Consider the following 21,712-nt stretch of genomic DNA (forward strand, 5'->3'; position numbering starts at 1 on the left):
GTGCAGCTGCGTTCCCCAGCCGGAGCCCATGTGCTGCAGCCAAGGTGCCCATCAGCCACACGCTGCTGGGCCAGGCCCAGGACTGGTTCCCAGTGAAGCAGCTGGCTCAGCGCCTGAGCTCACAAGGGATTTCTTTGGGGAAGGTTTGTTTCCTTGTTTTTCTGCCTTTTCAGTGGTTGCCAAAACCCTCCCAGCCCCCAGCACAGGCCCAGCCCAATCCAGGACTGCCGGGGGGGGCCACCCGCCCCAGCTCAGGGCACCACTGTCCCGAAGGCTTGTGCCCTGGCACAGCCCGCCACACAGCCCTGTGCCGGGCAGGGCAGGTCCTGCTTTGGTCCCCAGCCCTGCTGGGGCCACCGCCCTGCCCCTCAGCACGTCCCCCAGCCCTGCTGTGCTCCCCTTCCTCCTAGCAGCCCCCAAAGCAGTTTCAGGGCTCACACAGGGTTTGGAGGATCTCAAGCCAGGACCAGGCAGGGGAGGGGAGTGGGACTGGCTGTGCTCAGACATGGCTGTGTGCGCATCAGCAATGTACATACAGCCTTCACAGCGCTCATCCCACAGCTCTGCAGCCCCGTTGTCACCTTGTGCAGCGGCGAGATAACCAGTTGTGCCAAATGAGACACGTTTCCTCATAAGACAGAAACTGAGAGTATGGGACAGGCGGGTGGGATGTGAGCAAGAGGGGTGGTGTCCCGGCAGGACATGGTCACACCCAAGGGACACAGGGAACACACCACACACCCAGGCAACTAGGTACAATGACAGCGAATGTGAAACAACCCCAGCACGAACCCCAGGTGTGCCTGGCCCGAGAAATGAGAGCAGCCCCCCCAAGCCGAGGTCACCCATGTGGGCAATGGCCATGCCAACAACATCCCACCAGCCACAGAGCCAGAAGGAGAGTCACTCACCCAGGGGAGGCACCCAGCATGCTGGGGAAGCCGCCGAGGCATCACGGTACAGCGGGGCTCGCCGCAGCCCTGTGAGACACGGTGCCCAACTGCACCCATCCTTTTATTGCAAAATGTGATAAATATACCACAGCGAAGGACCCTGCCACCCTGCTTCCCCACTGAGCCAAGCCTGGCGGTAACACTCCACACATTGACATTTATATAAAATAACACCACAAAAAGAGCAATTGAACCCCCAGGGGTGAGCACGGGGGGGGCACAAGCCCGGTCCACCACCCACAGCACGGAGCAGGGTTGCGAAGCCAAGTGAGTGCAGGGGCCAGAGGGTGCTGGGTACCCTCCCTCCCGCCCCCAAATCTTTGTTCATCCAGTTCCGTCATGCGCATGAATCCAGCTGCTCCAGAACCATCTGGTTCCTGCTGCCGAGGTTCCTGCTGGCGAGGGGCTGAGCAGCACCGGGGGACGCGACCAGGGCTGGTGCTGCTCCCCTGGGAGTGAGGGGCTGCAGCTACCCCCTCCCCTCGGCAGTCACCCTTCATCCCAGTGCATCCCTCACAGGTTGTCAGAGGTGGCAGCAGGGTCAGTGCAGGTGAAGGTGCCGGCCCCCGCACCATTGTTGCTGGCCACCTGGGGAGGGATCAGTGAAGGGGCGTCAGAGCTGGGCTGGGGAGGGGCCGGGCTGAGCCCCCTCCTCAGCCCCTACCCCGGGGCAGCAGGGGAACCCCCACACCCTCACCACGGGCACCATGGACAGGCCCATGCTCAGCCAAAAAATGCATCCCCCCCCCGCATGGTGGGCAGCTGCACCCAGCCATGGGCACTGCGGGCACCCACCACCTCCATGGGCACCCCGAGCCCCCCTGGGTGCAGGAGCTGGTGGAGAAGCTGAAGTGGCCCTGGCTGCGTTCCCCTCCTGCGCGATACGCCTACCTGGCAAGAGCAAAGGTAAATATTTACCCAGGCCCCTGGTATCTGAACAGGGCAAGCTGCTTGCACAGAGCCAAGCAGCTGGATACGGCCCCCGCCTGCAGCACTAGCGTGCAGGGGAGTGCAGCGCACTGCGGGGATGGGGATGGTCCCCCAAACCCCACATACATCACTCGGGGGAGCCGTACCCTTTGTGTGTACAGGCAGCTCCTGATGCTGCACCTGCAGGATACAGGGTGCAGGATACGGGGATCAGCCCCCTGCCACCCCTGCACTGCCCCAGCCCCAGCCCCAACCCCAACCCCACTCCCCATCCATGGCAGAAGGATGCTCTGACTCTGGCAGATGGAAAGGTCTGGCTGGGACACAGGGAGAAGGGGCAGTGAGCCCCCTGCCCACTGTGCAGGGCTGGGTAGGGGGAGCAGCCACCTAAGGTCGTGGGGAGTTCCCCAGAGCCAGGCCGGGTCTGCCAGCACCGGCTGCGCGCCCAGCGCTGCTGCTCCATCCAGGCGTGAAAGTTAGGCTCACCTCCCAGCCAGGAGGGGACCGGTGTGGGGCAGGCTCGCACGGCCACCCATCCCCTGTCCCAACGGCTCTGTTAGCCATTAACCCAGTGGTCAAGGGACCTACCCAGCTACCCAGCTGCACCGAAAAGCACCTTCCCCTGCACCACCCCAGCCCTGCAGCGACTGGGACACCAGGCACGAGCAGCCCTGGGAACGGTGGCACTCGGCTCTCACCTGGCTGTAGGGGTTGGGCTTGCTGTTGGGTGACACGAAGCGCCTGTGGCTCTGGTATGGGGGGTACTCAGCCATGGGGTGGTAGGAGTCCTTTGTGCTGAACAGGTCCAGCTTCCCTCGGCTTTTGCGGCAGCAGGTGCAGGTGGTCTGTGGGGGGAGAGGGAAGGGGTCAGGGGCCTGGGGGCATGGGGACAGGGGACCAGCAGAAGGCAGGTGAGGACAGGGATGGGGACGGGGGACTCACTATCAGAAGGCAGGTGAGGATGCTCAGCAGCAGCAGGATGCAGACCAGGACCAGCAGAGCAATGGCCCAGTCTGGGACCATGGGCACCGGTGCCGGGGATGCCACGTCCACAGTGCCTGAAAGAGGACCAGAGCCGTGTCTGGGCTGCTGGGCAGAGCCACAGGGCTGGCCAGGACAAACAGGCCTGAGAGACCCCCAGGATGGGGCATGAGGGGAGGAGCCCTCCTCCACAGGGTCCGGTTAGTCTTCCCAGCGCTGTCCACCACAGGCACTGGGAAACTGCATTGGCTCTGTCAGCTGCAAGCCCTGAGCCTGTCCCACAGCCAAAAAGCCTCCCTGCCCCAGCCAGGATGGGGCAGCGCTTGTGAAGCCTCCCAGGGCACTCCCACGGGGATCCGTCCACCCTCGCGCCCCCGGCCTGAAGCTCCCACTCACTCTGGATGCTGGCCAGCTGCAGGTCCATGATGAAGCCATTCTGGTCCAGGCTGTTCTTCAGTTGCTGCTCAGCAGCATCACTGGTGACAGTGTCGTTGCCGTGCCCAAACACAAGGGTTGACTGCACCTCCACCGAGCCTTGGCTGCCCATGAAAGGAAATGTTAGCACCTGGAGATGCCCTGCGAGGGGCTCTGCACCTTGCAGCCAGGACATGCTGGCCTCTGCAGCTGGAGCTGCTGGCCCGCTCACCTGAAACGGAGCTCACTGCATCCCTTGTAGGTCTGCCCACCCACGCAGCTCGCGCAGCCAAAGACGTATTCGAACTGGAACAAAGCATGGGGGTGACGGCCACCTCCCCAGCAGACACCCACTCCTTCCCATCCCCTCGCCGCTCCCCCTCACAGGACCAGCTGGGGCTGCTAAAGTGGCTGGCAGAGTGGATGCTCAGAGCACTTTCATGGGGACCCCTGATGGGAGGTGGCTCCTTCCCAGCATGTCTGTGACGCAGGGGGTCTTTGCTCACCCGGGCAGCCCGCAGGAAGGGCTGGGACTTACCATGGTCAAGACAGTGTGGCTCAGGCTCCTGTAGTCCTTCGACGTGGGGTCGCGCAGGCTCTCGTTGAAGCTCCTGTTGACAATGCGGAAGGACAGTGAGATGCGGATGAGCAGCTGGATCTCGGCAGGAAGCAGGGCTGTGGTTTTGCTGAGGCTGGGACTGCTGCTGCTGCCCAGCACAGCCGTGGAGGTCTGCCTGGGAGCCATGCTGCCCTGAGCGGTGACAGAAGTTCTCCACGTGGGGACGACTTGAGTGCTGCTGCTCTCATTGCCTTTGGTGCTGGAGGTGGGGATCACTGTGCCACCACCTGTGGCAGAGGTGGGAACCGCAGAGCTGTTGCTGGTTGTGTTGGTGCCAAAGTGGGGGACCCAGTTGCTGCTGTTTGCAGTGGTGTTGGTGTGGGAGATGGCAGTGCTGCTAGAGACGGGCACTGAGGTGCTGTTGGCTGTGATGTTGCCTGTGGAGCTGTCGCTGGACTGGAAGTTTGTGGTGTTGCCTGTGGCAGGGAAGACTGTGGTGTAAGAGGAGACAGAGGTTTGGGTCCTGTTGCCACTTGTGTTTTTGGAGATCGTGACATTCAGAGTGGTGGTCGTGGGGGTGGTGGTCGTCTTGATGGTCGTCTCCATCGTTGTCTCTGTAGTGGTTGTGTCAGTTGTGGTCGTCTCTGTAGTGGTCTCGGTGATCATGGCACATGTACCTGCAGGAAACACTAGGAGTCAGCAGCTGGGACTGCAGCACTGGTTTGTGAAGGTTTTACACAACGCAGCTCCTCAGCTAGACACTCCCCTGGGCCACAAAGTCCGAGAAGCACCACAACCTCCAGGAGTTGATCACGGGCAGCTCCTGCTGCCCACAAGGCCAACAAGACCTTCAGGAACACTCCACAAGTAGGGATTCTGCTGAGCACACGTGGCACCACCAGAGTGTGGGTAGTGCCACCTGGACGGCTGGCACCAGCTCTGTGTCTAGCCCTGCAAACTGCCCCCCCCCCATCCTGGGGTGACCTTGCCACACTGGGGGGCTCAGGCACAGGCTGCCCGCCCCCAGTAAAACCTCCTTTGCTGTGGGTCATTGGGCTGGGAAGGTGGGGTGCCACCCGCACCCCCCCCCCCCCCCCCCCCGAGCCTGCATGGCCTGGCTGCTGGCCAGTACAGGTGGCTCCTGCGTGGTTTCCCAGCGGGTGCTGCAGGAGCCAGCAGCGCTGGAGAAGAGCCCGGGGTCCCGACGACTCACTGAGACACACCTGCATACCAGCCTGCGAGCCCCGGGCACAGCCTGCTCCGGCTGGTCCCAGCACAGCCCAGCTGCCTGGCCCCGGCCGGTCCTTTCAGTCATGGTTAAGAGGGACCACGAACTGAGCGAGATCCCCAGGTCCTGGCTTTGCTGGGAACCAGCAGCCCTGGGGTGCTACACCCCGGGGCCAGATCAGGAGAGATGGTGAGGTCCCTGCCACCAGGGTGCCGCAGGCCACCAGCTCTGGTGTCCCCTGGTCCCCACTCAGAAAACAGCCCAGGGGACCCCACTCCCATCCCCCTGCTCCATTACCTCCCTGCTTGCCCGGGTCCCAGGCTGGCTCCCTCCGGCTCAGGGTGCCGCCAGCCCCAGCCTCTCACCTGAAGGTGCTCTGCCTAGCACCAGCAGCAGCAGAAGGGTGCTGAATGCCATGGGGCTCGTCCCGGGGGGGTCCCGGTGCCTCGCGGGGCTCTGCAGCAGCTGCTCTCCCGTTAGCTGGCGGTGCGCTCGACAATCCAGGAATCAGGAACTGGTGGCTCAACAGCGGCAGGAGCTTTATAGAGCACCTGGAGCAGGTGGGGAGGCCCCACCCTGCTACTGGCCCCAGGGAGGGGGGGTCCCTCTGCCCCACTTGGCACAGGGCATGGGTGTGCCGCCTCGCTGAGGGGGCCCCTGCAGCATCCTCCTCCTGGGTTGGGTCCCCCACACTCCCCTGGTTCAGGGAGACACTGCCAGCAGTATCCCCATGCCACAGGTGGATGCAGCCTCAGGTGGGGGCAGGGGGAAGGGGCAGTGGCCAGGCATCCGTGGGCAGAGGCACAGGTGGATGCAGCCTCAGGTGGGGGCAGGGGGAAGGGGCAGTGGCCAGGCATCCGTGGGCAGAGGTGGGGGGCAGCATCTGCCCAGCCCCGTGGGCTGACCCATGGCCCCCAGGACCTAGCAGGAAGCATGGGAAGCACAGAGCCCCCCAATCCCTGTGTGGGGCAGGGGAGTGGGCCTAATCTTCTAGCTCAGCCCAAGGTTAATCATTACCAGCTGGCCACTGCCTCACCCTACACTCAAATAAATGCTGGTGATCCCCCCCCACTGAAATGCTTACACAGGTGGGGCCCAGGGCCCCACAAAACCCCAGTACCTCCCAGTACCCTCCCCAGGTCCCGTTCCTGCCCCCCCCCCCCCGGCATGAGTGCCCAGCAGGCACAAGACCCTCTTCCCACTCAGGACACAGCTCCTGGCCTAGGCTGATGCCTGGTGCCAAGCTGGATGCCGATGCTCTACCCCAGGGGTACCAGGTGCCACCCGTGCCAGGGTGCGGAGCCCCTGTCCTCCCTGGTGACACATGCTCCTGGCAATGCCAGTCCGCACCAGCCTTTCTGGTCCCTCCCTGCCCCTGCCCTGCAGGAGAGCCCCGATTGCCAGACAGGGCCCCAAATCTCCAGGAGGGCTTGGCGGGCACTCCCACGCCCAGCATCCTGCCCAGCCCCGTGTGGAGCCAAACTGCCACCCGGGCTGTGCCAGGGGTGGAGGGAGGGGTACCGAGGCGTCGGTGCAAAGGGAGCAAAGAGGAGGGGACCCACCCGCACTGCAGTGACAGCGGGGCAAGGGACAGGTGGCCTGGGCACCAGCGTGGGCATGATGGGACCCAGCTACACCTAATCCTCCGACGGGGTCCACAGCCTTGGTGCCAGGCAAAGGGGGCGCGGGTAGGGGGCCGACAGGGCGCTCGGGGCAAACGGGGCCTCCCCGAAAGCCCCCCAGCCGTGGGGAAGGGCCGCCCCCCCGCCGGCCGGACAGCGCCTCCCACTGCCCCTGGCACGTTCGGCTCTTTGTACCGAGCTCGGCTCTCGGCTGCAGTTCAGCACCGGGGTTGCAGATACCGGCCCGCCCCCCCCCCACCAAAAGCCCCCCTCCCAGCCCCCCCGCAGCCCGCTCAAAGCGCGGCTTTAAGGGTGCGGCGTTCCCCTCGGCAGAGGCCGCGCTGCGCGGGGGGAGCGGAGGGAAAGGAAGGGGCCACACACGCAGATCCACGTCCCCGTCCCCTGAGGGCACCGGGCTCGGGGGCCTTGCGGCCAGACCGACCGTACCGGGTGCCTACGCATGTCCGTGGGGCTGAGCGGGGCCGTTGGGGCCCGGCCCGGCCCGGTCCCGCCCCGTCCCGCCCGGCGGCGCTTGAACTGCGGCGCCCCCTGGCGGGCGTGGCCCCCCGTAACGCGCGCCCCGGCTCCGCCGAGCGGGACCGGGACGGGGAGCGGGACGGGGACCGGGACCCGGGCTCGCGGACGCCCCTCGTAGCTGGGGGGAGGGGGCGGCACGAGCCACGCCCCGCCGTGCACCTGCTGGCGGGCGGGCGGGACGGGAGGCACTCGGTGCCGAGCGGTGATTTCACCTGCCCCGGCCCCGCACAGGTGCGCGCAACCCCGCCGTGATGCCCCGGCCCCCCCCCGGGAAGCGCCCGCCCCCGGCCCGGGGCGGGAACGGGCAGCGGACAACGCTCGCCCAGGTACCGGCACCGGCGAGGCAGCCCCGCGACCACCGCGTTGCCCTTTTAAGAGGGGGGCCCGAGGCCGCCGCGCCCTTTGTCGCCGCCACCGCCGCGAGGGGGGGGGGGGGGGCCGGGCCGGGGCCGGTGTCGGCCCCGCGCGCTCCGGGGCAGGAAGGGGGGGGGGGGGGGCGCATTCCGCCGCGTTGCCGGGACACCCGTCGCCATGGCGACCGGGCACTGCCGCCGGGACTCGGCGCGCGCCGCGCAGTTCCCACGGAGCGGCCCGAGCGGCGGCGGCGGCGGCGGCTGCGCTCCGTTCCCTCCGGGGCGGCGGGAGGGACGGGATGCGGTGCAGTGTTGTGCTCTCGCCTACCAATATTGCACTCGTCCCGGCCTCCCGCCGCCGTGGATTCCGCCAGTGGGACCGGCCGGGCACCGGGTTTCCCCCCCCCCCCCACCCCCTGCGACGACCACCGGGAGGACGGCGCGGGACGGAGCCGAGAGCGGGGGGGAGGGGGTTGGGGGGGGCAGCGCCCTCTCGGGGCACCGGGACCCCCCCCCCAGGAACCGGGCGCGCAGGCTAGAAAACACTCAAAACTTTATGGCCAGACTTCGGGCAGGGACCGCAGCAGCAGGCAGCGCCGCGGGCAGGGCGGGAGAGGGGGGGTAGCCCCGCCACCCGCGGGGCCCCGCTCGCCCCGCTGCCGGCCGCACGCGCCGGTACCGGCAGTGCAAAGTCCGCGGAGGGGGGGGTGTGGGCCGGGAGCGGGGCCCGGCCGGGAGGGGCTGCGGCGCTCGGAGAGCCCCTGGCGGGGAGGGGGGGGAGCCCGGGCCGGGCGCGGCCGCTCACTCGCGTCCCTCCAGCAGGAACCGGCGGAAGGGCTCGAAGTCGGCAGGGATCGTGTCTGCGGGGGGAGAGCGGGGGGGGGGCGGACGTCAGGAGCCGGGGGGACACGGGCAAGCCCCGGTAAAGCGGGAGACCCCCCCCGGCCAGGACCAACCCCCGCAGCAGGGGCGAGGAAGGAGATGCGCTGCGTGCTCTCGGCCCCCGGCCCGGGGGTGGGGGGGAGGCCCGGTGGCCCCGCAGGGGGGGTGTGTGTGTCCGTGCTCACCGTTGCAGCGGTACTGCAGGTTGGACCAGATGATGTTCTCCTGGGAGAAGCAGAAGACCCCCAGCCGTCCCCCGCGCATGGTGGTGTCGATGATCACCCCGGAGTCGGCCACCAGCCGCGGGCCCTCGTACAGCCGCACCCTGCGGGAGGGGAACGGAACGGCCCGGCCGGTCAGCGGGGGACCGGGACCCCACCGGGGCCAGCGTCGGGCATCCTGCCACGGGGCTGGGCTGGGGGGGGCCGGGGGCACCGGGCTGGGGCCGGGGCATCCCGCCCCGAGGTGGGATGGGGGCACCGGCCAGGGAACAGGGCTTCCCGCGGGGGCTGGGCTGGGGGCACCCCGCCGTGGCCGGACACCCACCTCCCCGGGAGGGGGCCCCCTGCCGTGGGCCGGGATGGCCCCCTCACCGGCCCGGCCCCGTCGCCTTTGTCGGGCGCTTTGCATGTGAAAGGCGCCGGCGGCCGGCGGGGTCGCCATGGCGACGGGACAATGGCCGCGGGGGCCCGGCGGGGCGGACGGGCCCGGCCCGCGGACCCCCGCCCCCGGCGGCGGCCGCCCCGACGGGATCCTTAAAGGGGAAACGCACCCGCGGCCCCACCGGGGCAGGACCACCTCCCCACGGCTGGCATCCTCCCCCCCGGGCTGGACCACACGAGGGGCCGGACCCCCTTCCCCATGGCCGGCAGCCTCCCCACCGGGGTGGCCCCACCGAGGAGTGGCCCCACTGAGGGGGACCCCCATCCCAACAGCTGGTATCCCCCCACTGGTGTGGTCCCACCGGGGCTGGACCCCACCCAACAGCCAGCATCCTCCCCCTATGCAGTAGCCAGAGCAGTCCCCATGCCAGCAGCCTCTGTGTCCCCCCTCCCCGTGCCCGGTCCCCGCTCACCTGATGTAGCCCACCTGGGGCCTGTGCGCCAGCTGCCAGCGGTACGACGTCTTGTCCCGCCAGCCCACATTGCGTGGGTCCTTCCAGAGCAGGCGGACGTGGTCGGGCGTGTGGCCCGTGTGCCACAGCGCGTTGCGCAGGTGCTCCCCTGGGCCTGTCGAGGACTTCACTGCCTGCGGGTGCAGAGGTTGTCAGGGGGGACCTGGCCAGGGGTGGGGGTGGGGGGGGGTGTGACCCAGCCCACAGGGTGGCTAATACCCACCTTGAGCTGCAGCCCTGGCTCGGCCACGGCACGGAAAGGGGTGGCCTGCCAGTACGTCTGCTCCGTTTGCTTCCACATCACCACGTAGAAGCTGGCGCTGTCCTGGTAGCTGAAGATGAAGCCAGCATAGTCATCGTCGGTGACGGTGTTGACGTGGAAGGTGCCCTCGAAGTCCACCCCGTTGAAGGCCGTGTAGCCTACAGGCAGGCAAATGCAGCAAGGAGCCCTCTCCTGCCGCACAGGACCCTGCACCCTGCCTCCCTTCAGCCCACCCTTCATCCCTGTGTGGGGCAAAGAACCGGCCCTCACCCCCCCAGCGCAGGCGGACAGAAGTAGGGGGGCTGCCCCACGGCGCCTGCAGGTGGGAGAGCATCTCTTACCAACAGCCAAGCCTGGGTCACTGTTCATGGTCTGCACGATCTCCATGCCCTGTGGGGGACAGCTGGGTGAGGGACACCCCTAGCATCTCCAGGGACCTGCTGGCCCTCTTTTGCTCCCACCACAGCAGCGCAGACCCCAGAAACACTGGGGGTAGCACCCACACCTGGTTGAGGACAACCCAATTGGGATCAATCTGCGCGTCCCCCTCGGGGTCGAGGATGACAGTCTGGTAGGCGCGGAAGTCAGTCAGTGTCACCTCGGCGCTCTCGGGGCACACATCCAGCTGGTCCACCACCGTGTCATTGTCGAAGTCCTCTTCACACACGTCACCCACACCGTTCCCTGGGGACACGTACCCTAGTCAGGGCCGGGGCAAGCCCACGCAGCTCTGCCTCCTCCCGCCTGCCCCGTGCTCACCGTCTGAGTCCTTCTGGTTGGGGTTAGGGATGAGGCGGCAGTTGTCTGGACCAGGTGCTGTGTAGTCAGGGATGCCATCATTGTCATCGTCGTTGTCACAGTCATCTCCCAGCCCGTCGTTGTCTGAGTCCAGCTGGGAGCTGTTGGGGATCTCGGCACAGTTGTCTTTGGTGTCCTGATGCCCATCCCCATCACTGGGAGCAAGAACAGGGTCAGAGGAGACCCGCAACCCAGGGTCCTGGCACCACGTCCCAGCACCCTTGCCAACCCTGAAGACCCCGTCATCCCCCCTTCCTGGGTCCCCGAGCCAGGAACCCAGCTCTGCCCCCAGGGACAGGACGGAACAGGATGGGATGGGGAGGTGACTCTGCAGCAGTGCAGTCCCCACCTGTCCTCGTTGGTGTCACAGATGTCTCCTACCAGGTCACTGTCCATATCTGTCTGGAGGAGACCAGAGCCCTAGTTCAGCGGACACTCCGGGGCGAGGGGGCCCAGCCATGCTGCAGGAGGATGCACCGCTCCCCAGCTGGGCAGGGCCCCGCATGCCCCAAGCCCCCTGCCCCGGCCTGGCCCCAGCCCATACCTGAGTGGGGTTGCTCATTTCAGGGCAACTGTCACAGGCGTCCCCAACACCATCCTCATCCCGGTCTGTCTGCAGGGGGTTAGGCACCTTGGGGCAGTTATCCAGCATGTTGGGAATCCCTGCAAGGACAGCCCTGGGTGGATGCCCTCATCCCCCCAGCCTGGCATGACAGCATCCCTGCTCTGTGAGCAGCCCCAGCCCCGCACAGGCAGACCAGCCCCAAGAGCCACTCACCATCCCCATCGATGTCATTATCACAAGCGTCCCCTTCGCCGTTGCTGTCCGTGTCCCACTGGTCGTTATTGGGCACGTTGGGGCAGTTGTCACAGGCGTCCCCAAAGGAGTCGGTGTCCGAGTTCTGCTGGTCCTTGTTGGGGAAGAGCCGGCAGTTGTCCTGTGGGGAAGAGGATGGGGATGACCGCGCTGCAGTGTCTGGCAGACAAGAGGCCACAGTCCCGCACAGGTCAGGGCAGGAGGACATCTCCTCTAGCATGCTGAGTGAGCGCATCCCAGAGCCACAAGCCTGCCGATCCCCAGCAGAAGTATCTTGAGGGAGTCAGCACCAAGCCAAAGGGAGAAGCCCTCTGCCCAGCACATCCACCTCCACGTTCTTGATGCCATCACCGTCGGCATCATCGTCGCACTGGTCCCCGATGCCATCATTGTCGGCGTCCTCCTGCCCCGAATTCGGTGTCAGGCGGCAGTTGTCCTGCAGGCACAGACAGCATTAAAGATGGGGAGGAGATGAGGTCTGAAGCACAGCCCTGCCACAGGCTCCCTGAGCCTTGGCACCCCCTGCCCAAGGACGCTGACCTCCCTCTCTGGGAGCCCACCTGCTTGCAGTGCTTGTTATTGTCGATGCATGGCAGGGGCTCGTCTGGGTAGCCATCGAGGTCCGTGTCTTGCCCGCACACATTGCCATTGCCAGCCCAGCCCACGTTGCACTGCAGAAAGAAGAAATCAGGGGCTGGGAAGCGGGGAAAGGCCCTGGCAGGACCAACTGCTGCCCGTGCCGATACCCTCTGTACACCCCCGCTTCACCCTCTTCCCTGCCCCTGTCCCCCACTCACCGCACAGGAAATTTCACCATTCCTCTCAAACATGCAGAAGCCATTAATGTCGCAAGGACTGGAGGTGGGAGTGCTGCAGGACTTCTGCGGGACACAGCCAGACGTTTGATTCCCAACAAACCCTGACTTGCAGGGACCACACTTGTAGGAGCCCTGGGAAAGAGAGGGCAGTGGCAGGATTAGGGCAGCAGAGCAGCCCCGGATGCCAGGCAGGAGAGCGGGGCAGCTCTGCTCACCAGCGTGTTGGTGCAGATGGAGTTGGGGTCACAGCCTCCGTTGTTGCCATCGTTGCATTCATCAATATCCATGCAAACCTGTGAGCCACGTGGGAGAAACCGTCACCCGGGGCCTTTCCCTGCCTGCAGTTCTGCCCGTTCCTGTCCCAGGAAAGCTGCCCTCCTCTGGCAGGCACAGCATCCTCCACCCATCCCTGCAGCTCAGCAGCCTGGAGCACTCACGGGGATCCAGCCGAGTCCCACGCCATCACACTCACCTGCTTGCTGGCCCTCACGTAGTCCACCCCCACGCCGGAGACGGTGTTGCCCCGATAGCCGCGGGGACAGGGCTCGCAGCGGAAGCCGGGGGCCGTGTTGATGCACTTGGAGCCAGGGAAGCAGGGGTTGGCATAAGCACACTGCAGCATGAGGAGAGAGACAGGCTTCAACCTCAGGCATGGCATCCTGCACCTTGGGGTGACCACTGCCCCAGGGCATCCCGGCGGGGCCCTTCCCCAGCTTCAGGATGCATCCAGAGAGGGGAAGTATCGTCTGCCCGCACTGCTCTGGCAGCGCTGGGGCTGCTGACCCACCCCAGGAGCGTGCCCACCTCATCGATGTCAGCACAGTACGTGCCGTTGCCCTCCAGCCCCGGTGGGCAGGGCCCGCAGCGGTACCCAGGGTACTCGTACGTCTCCATGCAGTCCACACCACTGAAGCAGGGGTTGGGGTTGCAGCGGGACCGGTGCTCATGGAAGCCTGAGGAGGGCCAGGCAGGTGGTGAGACGGAGCAGCCCTTTGCCCCCTGAGGTGGGAGCAGAGCCTCGCCAGCACTCACCGCAGACCTGGCACTCCATGATGGTGTTGCGGATCAGAGACATCTCCTTCACCTGCGAGGCAGCAAAGCACTGAGCATCAGGGGGATGCAGCGTACTGGCTGGCACCGTGCTCTTGGGAAATCCAGCCTAGGGAGGGCTGGTACCGCTGCACTGTCTCACCTGGTCCCTAATGTCTTCCCGCAGCTCAGTCAGAAGCCGGTTGAAGAGGGTCAGCTGCGTGACCAGCGCCTTGGTCTGCTCGCCTGCCAAGAGCAGAAAGGACAAGGTCAGCCCCAGGACAGATGCAGCCTCCCGGGCCATTGGCTGGGACTGCTCTGCCCCCCGGCACAGAACCGGGAAGACAAGACAGCCAACGGCCCGTCCTCCTCCTCCCTGGTCCACACAGGACCCCCTCCCCTGTAGCGCATCCCGTGCCCTCCGACCCACCCCGTCCTGGGGCCCTGCAGGCACCTGGGGCACTGGGACAGACTGCAGAGGGTTTTCTGCCTCCATGGAGCCCCAAATGCTGCCATCACCCTTGCGCCAGGGAAAGGAGGAAGCAGAGCAGGGACTTACCAAGGATGGAGGCCAGCACGCTTGTGACTGCAAGGAGAGAGACGAGATATTACTGAATGCTGCCATCAAAGCCCAGCACTATCACCTTGCACGGTTGCTCCTGGTCAGCACAGGAGCTCCCACCTGCGTGGGGACACCTGGACCGGGAGAGGCAGGAACACCGCTCTGTGTGGCATGCTCTCACCTCCCACCTCCATGGGCCACAGCACACAGCACGCATGGGTGACCCCGCCAGCCCTCCATACTGCCATGCTTGGTGCAGGGCATGGACATGCTGTTACCTGCGCTGTGAATGGACTCATCTCCTTGGAAAGGGCACTCGCTCAGGGCCCCGACGCGGCTCATGGACCCTCCCAGGATCAGCTTCATCGACTCCACGAACCCCTGACATACAAGGGGAGACGCAGTCAGCCGTGGGGGGGGCTCTGCCTGTCCCCAAGGGCGCAGGGGGTGTCTCGGCTCCCTGGGGGGGTCCCGGCACTCACCTGCATCCTCTGGTAGGCCTTCTGCCCTGTGCGCACCTCGATGGACTCCACCTCTGCCAGGGGGATCTCCGACAGCTCAGGCAGCCCCACGCTGGAGTCCATCTGCTTGCAGTCGACGTAAAGCTCCACACTCAGCATGTCCCCGCGCAGCCCGCTCAGGCGCACGATGATGGTGTGGCTCTGTCCGTCCGCCACGTGCGCGTGCTGCAGGTTGACCGAGTGGAGCTTGTTGTCTTCCCGCAGGTAGCGCACCAGGACTGCGGAGGAGCGGGAAGGGGCCATCAGCTCTCCCCCCCACAGCACCAGCACCTCCTAGGACCAGCGCGCACCCCGTTGCTCTCCCCAGCGGGCCCCTCAGATGGCAGGAACTCGGTCCCCATTTGTCTTTGAGCATCAGGGCAAGACAAGGGCCAGCACATCCCCGCGCAGCAGGCACCCACCTTTGTTGATTTTCCCCACCACAGAGACCTCCAGCCACCTCGTGTTGTCCTTCTTGGAGTAGAGGCCGAAGAGGGTCCCCCCCTGCTTGGGGGGCAGGCGGAAGGTGGAGAGGAGGTAAACATCGTTAACTGTCAGGAGCTCCATCCGGATCTTGTGCGTTATGCTGGCCATCTGCCGGGCCTCGCTCACCATCAGCAGGTCGATGACTGTGGGAGCCAGGCACAGGGGTCGCATCCTGACCAGCAGCCGCAGCTCCGGCCGCAGGAGCGCAGAGATGCCCGGTGCGGGGCACTGTGGCCCTGCTCGCTGCGAGCCCGGCCAGACCGAGGGGATGGAGCCAGGGCGGCGGGGGGAGAGGGGGGTGTCCCTGGACCGCCGGGCCCCCGGGGGGGTGGGGGGCCGGGGAAGCCCCGAGGGCTCCGGGCCCCGCCCAGCCCCGGCCCCGCGCGGTGGCGCTCCAGCACCGGCAGCGCCGGGTCCGCGCCGCCGAGAGGGACTCGCGGAGCCCCCGCCACCGGCGGCCCAGCGGGGTTCCCGGTCCGGAGCCCGCCCTGCTCCCCTGCTCCGCAGCTGGGGCTTCCCAGCGGCGGCGGCTGCAGCCCCTCGCCGGCCCCCAGAATCCCGCAGCCGTGGCGGGCAGGGCTGGGCGGGCAGGGGCTGAGCGAGCCAGTCCGGCCCCGCGGGACCGCGGAGCGGGGACGCAGCTCACGTGGAGCTGCGGGGGCAGCGCGGAGCCCCCCCCCCCCCCGCCTCCGCCACCCTCCGGGACCGGCCCCGACGGCCGCCCCGCCACGGCGCAGCGGGACCGAGAGCCCCTGGAGGGACGGCCCGGCCCTCGGCACCGGCTCGGGGCGCTCCGGGGAAGCACGGAGAGCCCGGTCCCGCCGCCGCACGGGTGGCCGCCTGCTCCGTACAACCGCACCCGGCAGAGCGGGAGGAGCCCCGGCGCCGGGGCAAGCCCCAGCCGTGCACCGCGGCCCCGGGAGCCCCCGCTGACCTGCGCGGCGCGACCGGAGCCCCTCCCGCCGCCCTGAGACGGCATCGGCACCGGCGTCCAGGCGGGACCGGCGGCTCCCTGCCCCGAGCTGCCCCCGGGCAGAGCCAGCCCTGGGGGGGTGCCGGCGGCCCCCTCCCCCCCCGCCCCGAGCTCCGGGGATGAATCTCCCTCTGTCCCCCGCTGCCCGCAGCCCGGCTGCCGGACCTCCCAGAGCGAGCCGAGCCGCTGTCAGCGGCCCCGGGCCGGGGAGGGGGGGCTGGGAGACCCCGGCTGGCGGCAGCGGGCCCGGGGTGGGCTCCAGCCGCCGCCTCCCGGCTGGCAGCGGGCCGGGCGCCCCGTCCGCCTCACCCCGTCGGGGCCACCCCGGGGCCCGGCCCGGCAGCAGCCTTACCTTGCAGCCCCGGGCGAGCCGCCGCGGCGGCGCCCAGCAGGAGCAGCGCCAGGAGCGCGCCGAGCACCGGGCCCCCCGCGGCCGCCGGTGCCCCCATGCCGCCGGTACCGCCGGTGCGGAGCGGAGAGCGGCGGCGGGGCGGGGTGGCGCGGCGCGAGCGGGGAGGGGCCGGCGCTGCCGGCGAGGAGGAAACAAAGAGCCGTCAATCACGGGGCGCGCATCCCGGGGACCCCGGCGGGTGCTCGGCCACGGCGGCCCGCTCGCAGCCCCGCCGGCGGAGAGGAGCGGGTCGGGGCGCGGCGCCCCGGGCCCGGGGCTACGGGCGACCCACCGGCCGCCCTGGCGCTACCCGCCCCTGGCGCGGCTCCCGCTCACAGAAATTGAGTGTGGCAGGCGCCGGTTCACCGGGAGGTCAGGCAGTCTGGGGCCGCCTTCTCGCCAGCCAGAGCCGCCCCAGCAGCGCCGGAGCATCCCAGCCCGGGAGAGCTGTTGTCTTCCCGCAGGACGCCGGCAGCCGACGGCACGGCGACGGTGCGGGGCTGCTTTGCCAGGGCACCCCGGGTCGAGGTGCCAGCCCCCCGGGCAGGAGGAGCCCCCGGGCCTGTCGCTGCTCCCTGGGCAGGCGGGAAAGGAGCGAGCGGAGCGGAGCCAGCTCGCCTGGAGAGCGCTCAGCGGCATAAATCAGTACCGGGACCCGGCCCAAGCCCCGCAGTAACACGATGAGCTCATCCCGGTAGCTCACTCCCCTCCGCCCCGGGCTGCGGGGAGATGGAGCGGGGGCGCCGGGGCCGCCGCGGGAGACCCCGCCGTACATTCGGGCGGCGGCGACCCGCGGGGCAGCGCCCGGGGCCGGTCCGTGCTGCCGGACCGCCCCCCCGGGCCTCCCGGGGGTACTCGGGCCGGCCGAGCCGCTCCCCGCTGAGCGCCGGCCAAGGCGGGCGGGCGGCCCGCAGCTCCCCGGCCCCTGTTTACTCCTGTTTCCCCCGGCTCCATAACAACGGGCCGGGCGCAGCCCCGGGGCCGCCCCAGCCCCGCTCCCCCGGCCCCAGCCCCCGGGTAACGGGAAGGGGGGGACACGACACACGGGACTTTCCCCTCCCTCCGCTGCCAGCGGGCTCCCGCCCCTGTTTTCTTTCCATGGAAACAGGCGGGACGGAGCGCGGGTCCCGGCCCCAGGGACGCGGCAAGCGCATCCATCCCCGGCCCCGGGGCTCCGCTCCGCCGCGCTCGGTGCACGGAGCGGCTCCGGGCCGGTGCTGCGGGGCCGCCCCGCGGTGGGGGCGGGCGGAGCCGGCCCGTGTGGTTCCGGGTCGGGCGGGAAGATGGCGGCGCCCATGGAGCTGTTCTGCTGGGCCGGGGGCTGGGGGCTGCCCTCGGTGGACCCCGACTGCCTGGCCGTGCTGGTGAGCGGCGGCGGGGCCGGGGGCGGCGGCGGGGCCGGGGCCTGTGCGTCCCCCCCGCGGCCGAGCCCCCGCTCCCGCCGCCTCTCTCCTCTCCCGCAGACCTACGCGCGGTTCACGGGGGCGCCGCTGAAAGTGCACCGGGTCACCAGCCCCTGGAGGAGCCCCTCCGGTAAGGGCCCCCGCCGGGGCTACCCGACCCTCCGCACCGTCACTGCCCGCTGCCCCCCGCCCCATCGCACCCCTTGCCCCATTGCACACCCCCCTGCCCCACTGCACACCCCCCTCACCCCATCGCACCCCCCCCGCCCCATCACACCCCCTGCCCCATCGCACACCCCCCTCGCCCCATCACCCCCCCCTGCCCCATTGCAGGCTCCTGCCCCATTGCACACCCCCATCGCACCCCCTGCCCCATTGCACACCCCCCTTGCCCCATTGCACCCGCCCCGCCCCATCGCACCCCCCTGCCCCATCGCACACCCCCTCACCCCATCGCAGCCCCCTGCCCCATTGCATGCCCCTCTCGCCCCATTGCACGCCCCCATCGCACCCCCTGCCCCATTGCACACCCCGCTTGCCCCATTGCACCCCCCTGCCCCATTGCATGCCCCTCTCGCCCCATTGCATGCCCCCATCGCACACCCCCCTCACCTCATCGCAGCCCCCTGCCCCATTGCATGCCCCTCTCGCCCCATCACACACCCCCATCACACTCCCCTGCCCCATTGCGCACCCCCCCTCACCCCATCGCACACCCCTGCCCTACTGCATGCCCCTCTCGCCCCATTGCACGCCCCCATCGCACCCCCTTGCCCCATCGCACACCCCCTCACCCCATATGCCCCTCTCGCCCCATTGCATGCCCCCGTTGCACCCCCCTGCCCCATCGCACACCCCCCTCAGCTCATCGCAGCCCCCTGCCCCATTGCATGCCTCTCTTGCCCCATCGCACATCCCCATCGCACCCCCCTGCCCCATTGCGCACCCCCCTCACCCCATCGCACCCCCCTGCCCTATTGCATGCCCCCCTTGCCCTGTTGCATCCCCCTCGTCCCGGCATGCTCCTCATGTCCCATCACACACAGCTTTCATCCTCTCACTCACGCCCCTTGCGTCACTGTGCCCCCCTGCCCCACCTTACATGCCCTCCACCCCGCCACATGCACCTCGCACTCTGCTTTACACCCCCTCACCCAAGCGTGGGGGCCGTTTGCCCCGGCACAGTGTGTCCCCCCACATCCGTGGCAGGGTGGCACCCTGGGCACTGCTGCCTGCAGCCACCCCTCTCCCTGCTCTCAGGGCGCCTGCCTGCACTGAAGACACAGGATGAGGGCACCATCTCCAAAATGCAGCAGATCATAACTCACCTCAGGAAACAGGTAGGTGGAGGCAAGGGGCACCCCCTGCTTCAGGCTAGGGGCTGGAGGGCACTGGAGTCCCCCTGGGAAGGAAGAGGCTTTGTCATGGTCACCCAAGAGGCACGGGCAGGATTTGCCACTTCCCTGCCGGATCATGCCCCTTGCGTTTGCTTTGCAGAAGTATAATGCCGATTACGATCTCTCAGCTACGCAAGGTGCGGACACGCTGGCCTTCGTGTCCCTGCTGGAAGAGAAACTGCTGCCAGTGCTGGTGAGTCTCCCCATCTCAGGGGGACGCATGAGGAAGGTGATCTTGCCGAGGACCGGATCTGCTCCCTGGAGTGATGCTGGGGGGCTCGGTTGTGAGCCCACCTGCAAGGAGAGGCAGAGAATGTTGCAGGCAACAAAATCCCAGGTGTCTGGAGCATCAGTAGCAGGGATCAGGGTGCCGGGGTTCTTGTGTGACAGCAGTGGGTTGTGTAGCCAGGGCTGGGGTCTGGCATTGATCCTGGTGCTCCCTCAGACCCTCGCGGTCTCTGGGAAGGCCAGTCCTGTGCCAGACACGTGGCACCTGTGTGTGCAGCGCCAGGCATGGGCTCCACGGTGCCCACCACGGCAAAAGGCTGTGCTGGCTCCAGCCCTGCCATGGCCTGGGCATGGATTTTTCTCTGCTGCAGATCCACACCTTCTGGGTGGACACAAAGAACTACGTGGAGCACACGCGGAAGTGGTACACTGAAACCATTCCCTTCCCCCTGAACTTCTTCCTGCCCAACTGCATGCACAAGCAGCACCTGGAGCGGCTGCAGCTTATGTGGGGAGACAGCTACATGGAGGACGAGGAGAAGCTGGAGAAGGAGGTGAGGCGATGTGGTCTGGGCACGGCAGGTCCTCGGCTGGTGCCCAGAGGGACCCACACAAGGCCAAAATCTTAATTGGGGTCCGGGGCTCACCCTGGCTGAGCACCCTCTTCCCACTCCCCTTAGCACCATGGCAGTCTGCCGCGTGGCTGCGTGGGTGACAACCCTCTATCCTTCTCCAGCTCTACCGGGATGCTCGGGAATGCCTGACACTCCTGTCCCAGCGCCTCGGCTCCCAGAAGTTTTTCTTTGGAGACTCGTAGGTGGCCATAGGGGGAAGGTGATCTGGGGCCTGAGAGCCCCCCACACCCAAGCAGGACCGAGACCCCATGGTCTGCAGGGAAGCTGCAGCCCATGCACGTCGCTTTGGGGGTTGGACGGGCTCACAGGGGACACAGCTGTCTGTGGCAGCACAGAGCGATGTGGGCGGCAGAATTAAGACTGCAGGAGCTGCCGCCAGCCCTGGCATTTCTTTCCCCATCTCTTGTTGGAGCTAGTAGAATTGCTCCGGGGTGGGATCATCCTGCTTTCCCCCTCCTCACCTTGGGGGCTGGAAGCAGAGAGCCTTCCTGAGGAGGAGGAGCTGCTTGCTGTCCCCTGAGGCGCAGGGGGCTGGGGGTGGCCAATGTGTCTGGGTGGCTTTGGGTGGGGACAGCGGGAGGGACCGTGACCCAGTTGCAGGTTTCTGTGCCCCAGGCCGGCCTCCCTTGACGCCTTTGTCTTCAGCCGCCTGGCGCCACTCCTGAAGGCAAAGCTGCCCAACGGGAAACTGCAGCAGCACCTGAAGTCCCTGCAGAACTTGTGCAACTACTGCACCTCCATCCTCAGCCTCTACTTCCCCTGGGATGGAGGTGAGATGCGTCCTCCCACCTCGCCCCACGGGCTCAGGGTGACTTGTTCTCCCTCCACACCCCTGCTCTGCCCCCCCAGGTGAGCCCCCAGCCAGCGCCCCGCGGGCTGCGGGTGCTGATGGCGGTGAGACAGAGGAGGACCCCCACAAACGACGGAACCAGCTGCTGTCGGTGCTGGTGGGGCTGGCGGCTATGCTGGGCTACGCCTTCCTGAGCGGCATCGTCTCCATCCAGCGTGGCGGCACGGGGCTGGCTGGCCGCCAGCCCATCACCTTGGAGGAGGAGGAAGAGGAGGAGGAGGAGTAAGGAAGAGCTGCTCGACTGTCCCTCCTCTGGTCCCTGGAACTGACTGTTTTTACACTGGGAGCCTGGCAGCATCGTTCCCTGTGGGTGCTCTGCTCTGCGTCCTGCCAGGAATCCCAGCCCTCTCCACGGGGAGCGCGACTGCCATGCCAATAAACCTCCCTCTCTCCAGCTGCTCCCTCTTGTCCTCCCAGCAAGCTTGGGGCCCTTCCCAGTTTCCCCAGTTGCACAGGCTGCAGCGCTGCAGTGGGCACCGATGTGCTGCCTTGTTGCCTGTCTGGCTCTGCCCCAGTACCGCACCCTGCGTCCTTCCCGCAGCTCTGGCCCTCATCCCCAGCCTTGGGGCTCTCTGGGGATGGAGTGAAGGGGAGACCTGCAGGTTTTTAGGTTCCTAAAAGCATCTGTGAGCGTCTTGGCAGCATTCCCCATCCTTTCTCTGGCAGCTGTGGGGCTGAGCCCTCCATCTGTCCTGCGCTGCAGCATCCCTGCCCTCTGGCTGCCAGGCAGAGCAGACAGCAGGTTGTATGGAGCCAGGCCCCCCCCCCCCCACCACACTGCTGCCAGCCCGGCTTCCCCCAGAGCCACAGCACTGCTGGAGACGGTCTCTGCTGCAGCAGAAACCAGTGGCAAGGGAGGCCTGGGCTTCTTGGCAGGACGCGTCCCCAGGCCGGGGGGGCAGGAGCGCTCCCCGCTGCTGGAGGGACACCTGGATCCCAGCTCCCCACAGCGGCGTGAGCAGGGCGGTGAGCGGCCACCGCTGCAGCAGG

General features: G+C 67.7%; 3 protein-coding genes across 4 annotated transcripts; 1 reads left to right on the top strand and 2 right to left on the bottom strand.

Annotated features, from left to right (window-relative positions):
• Positions 1–976: 976 nt before the first annotated feature.
• MUC1 (mucin 1, cell surface associated) lies at positions 977–5,861 on the bottom strand. 2 transcript variants are annotated; one of them, XM_069794407.1, is made up of 8 exons: positions 5,431–5,861; positions 3,817–4,514; positions 3,511–3,584; positions 3,261–3,403; positions 2,826–2,941; positions 2,582–2,728; positions 2,030–2,063; positions 977–1,541 (listed from the first exon to the last, which is right to left on the bottom strand). In XM_069794407.1, exons 1-8 carry the CDS (start codon positions 5,480–5,482, stop codon positions 1,495–1,497), a joined length of 1,311 nt encoding a protein of 436 aa, XP_069650508.1. In that variant the 5' UTR covers positions 5,483–5,861; the 3' UTR covers positions 977–1,494. The 2 variants fall into 2 exon arrangements, with proteins under 2 accessions (XP_069650508.1, XP_069650509.1); XM_069794408.1 differs by lacking the exon at positions 2,030–2,063.
• A 2,256-nt stretch (positions 5,862–8,117) lies between these two features.
• THBS3 (thrombospondin 3) lies at positions 8,118–16,469 on the bottom strand. The gene is made up of 23 exons (XM_069794395.1): positions 16,171–16,469; positions 14,782–14,988; positions 14,342–14,598; positions 14,138–14,240; positions 13,857–13,883; positions 13,461–13,543; positions 13,301–13,352; positions 13,073–13,221; positions 12,741–12,881; positions 12,484–12,561; positions 12,248–12,400; positions 12,011–12,121; positions 11,779–11,886; positions 11,412–11,571; positions 11,178–11,296; positions 10,983–11,035; positions 10,595–10,788; positions 10,341–10,519; positions 10,177–10,225; positions 9,797–9,993; positions 9,535–9,707; positions 8,645–8,784; positions 8,118–8,437 (listed from the first exon to the last, which is right to left on the bottom strand). Exons 1-23 carry the CDS (start codon positions 16,265–16,267, stop codon positions 8,379–8,381), a joined length of 2,889 nt encoding a protein of 962 aa, XP_069650496.1. The 5' UTR covers positions 16,268–16,469; the 3' UTR covers positions 8,118–8,378.
• A 341-nt stretch (positions 16,470–16,810) lies between these two features.
• Positions 16,811–21,116, top strand: MTX1 (metaxin 1). Its single transcript, XM_069794406.1, is given in 9 exon segments — positions 16,811–17,482; positions 17,485–17,573; positions 17,673–17,742; positions 18,873–18,952; positions 19,110–19,202; positions 19,609–19,791; positions 19,974–20,050; positions 20,488–20,642; positions 20,722–21,116. Coding segments are annotated over 9 exon segments (1,518 nt in total). The 5' UTR covers positions 16,811–16,938; the 3' UTR covers positions 20,949–21,116.
• Positions 21,117–21,712: the final 596 nt, after the last annotated feature.

This window comes from Haliaeetus albicilla, chromosome 10, assembly GCF_947461875.1.
Source record: "Haliaeetus albicilla chromosome 10, bHalAlb1.1, whole genome shotgun sequence".
NCBI classification, from domain to species: domain Eukaryota; kingdom Metazoa; phylum Chordata; class Aves; order Accipitriformes; family Accipitridae; genus Haliaeetus; species Haliaeetus albicilla.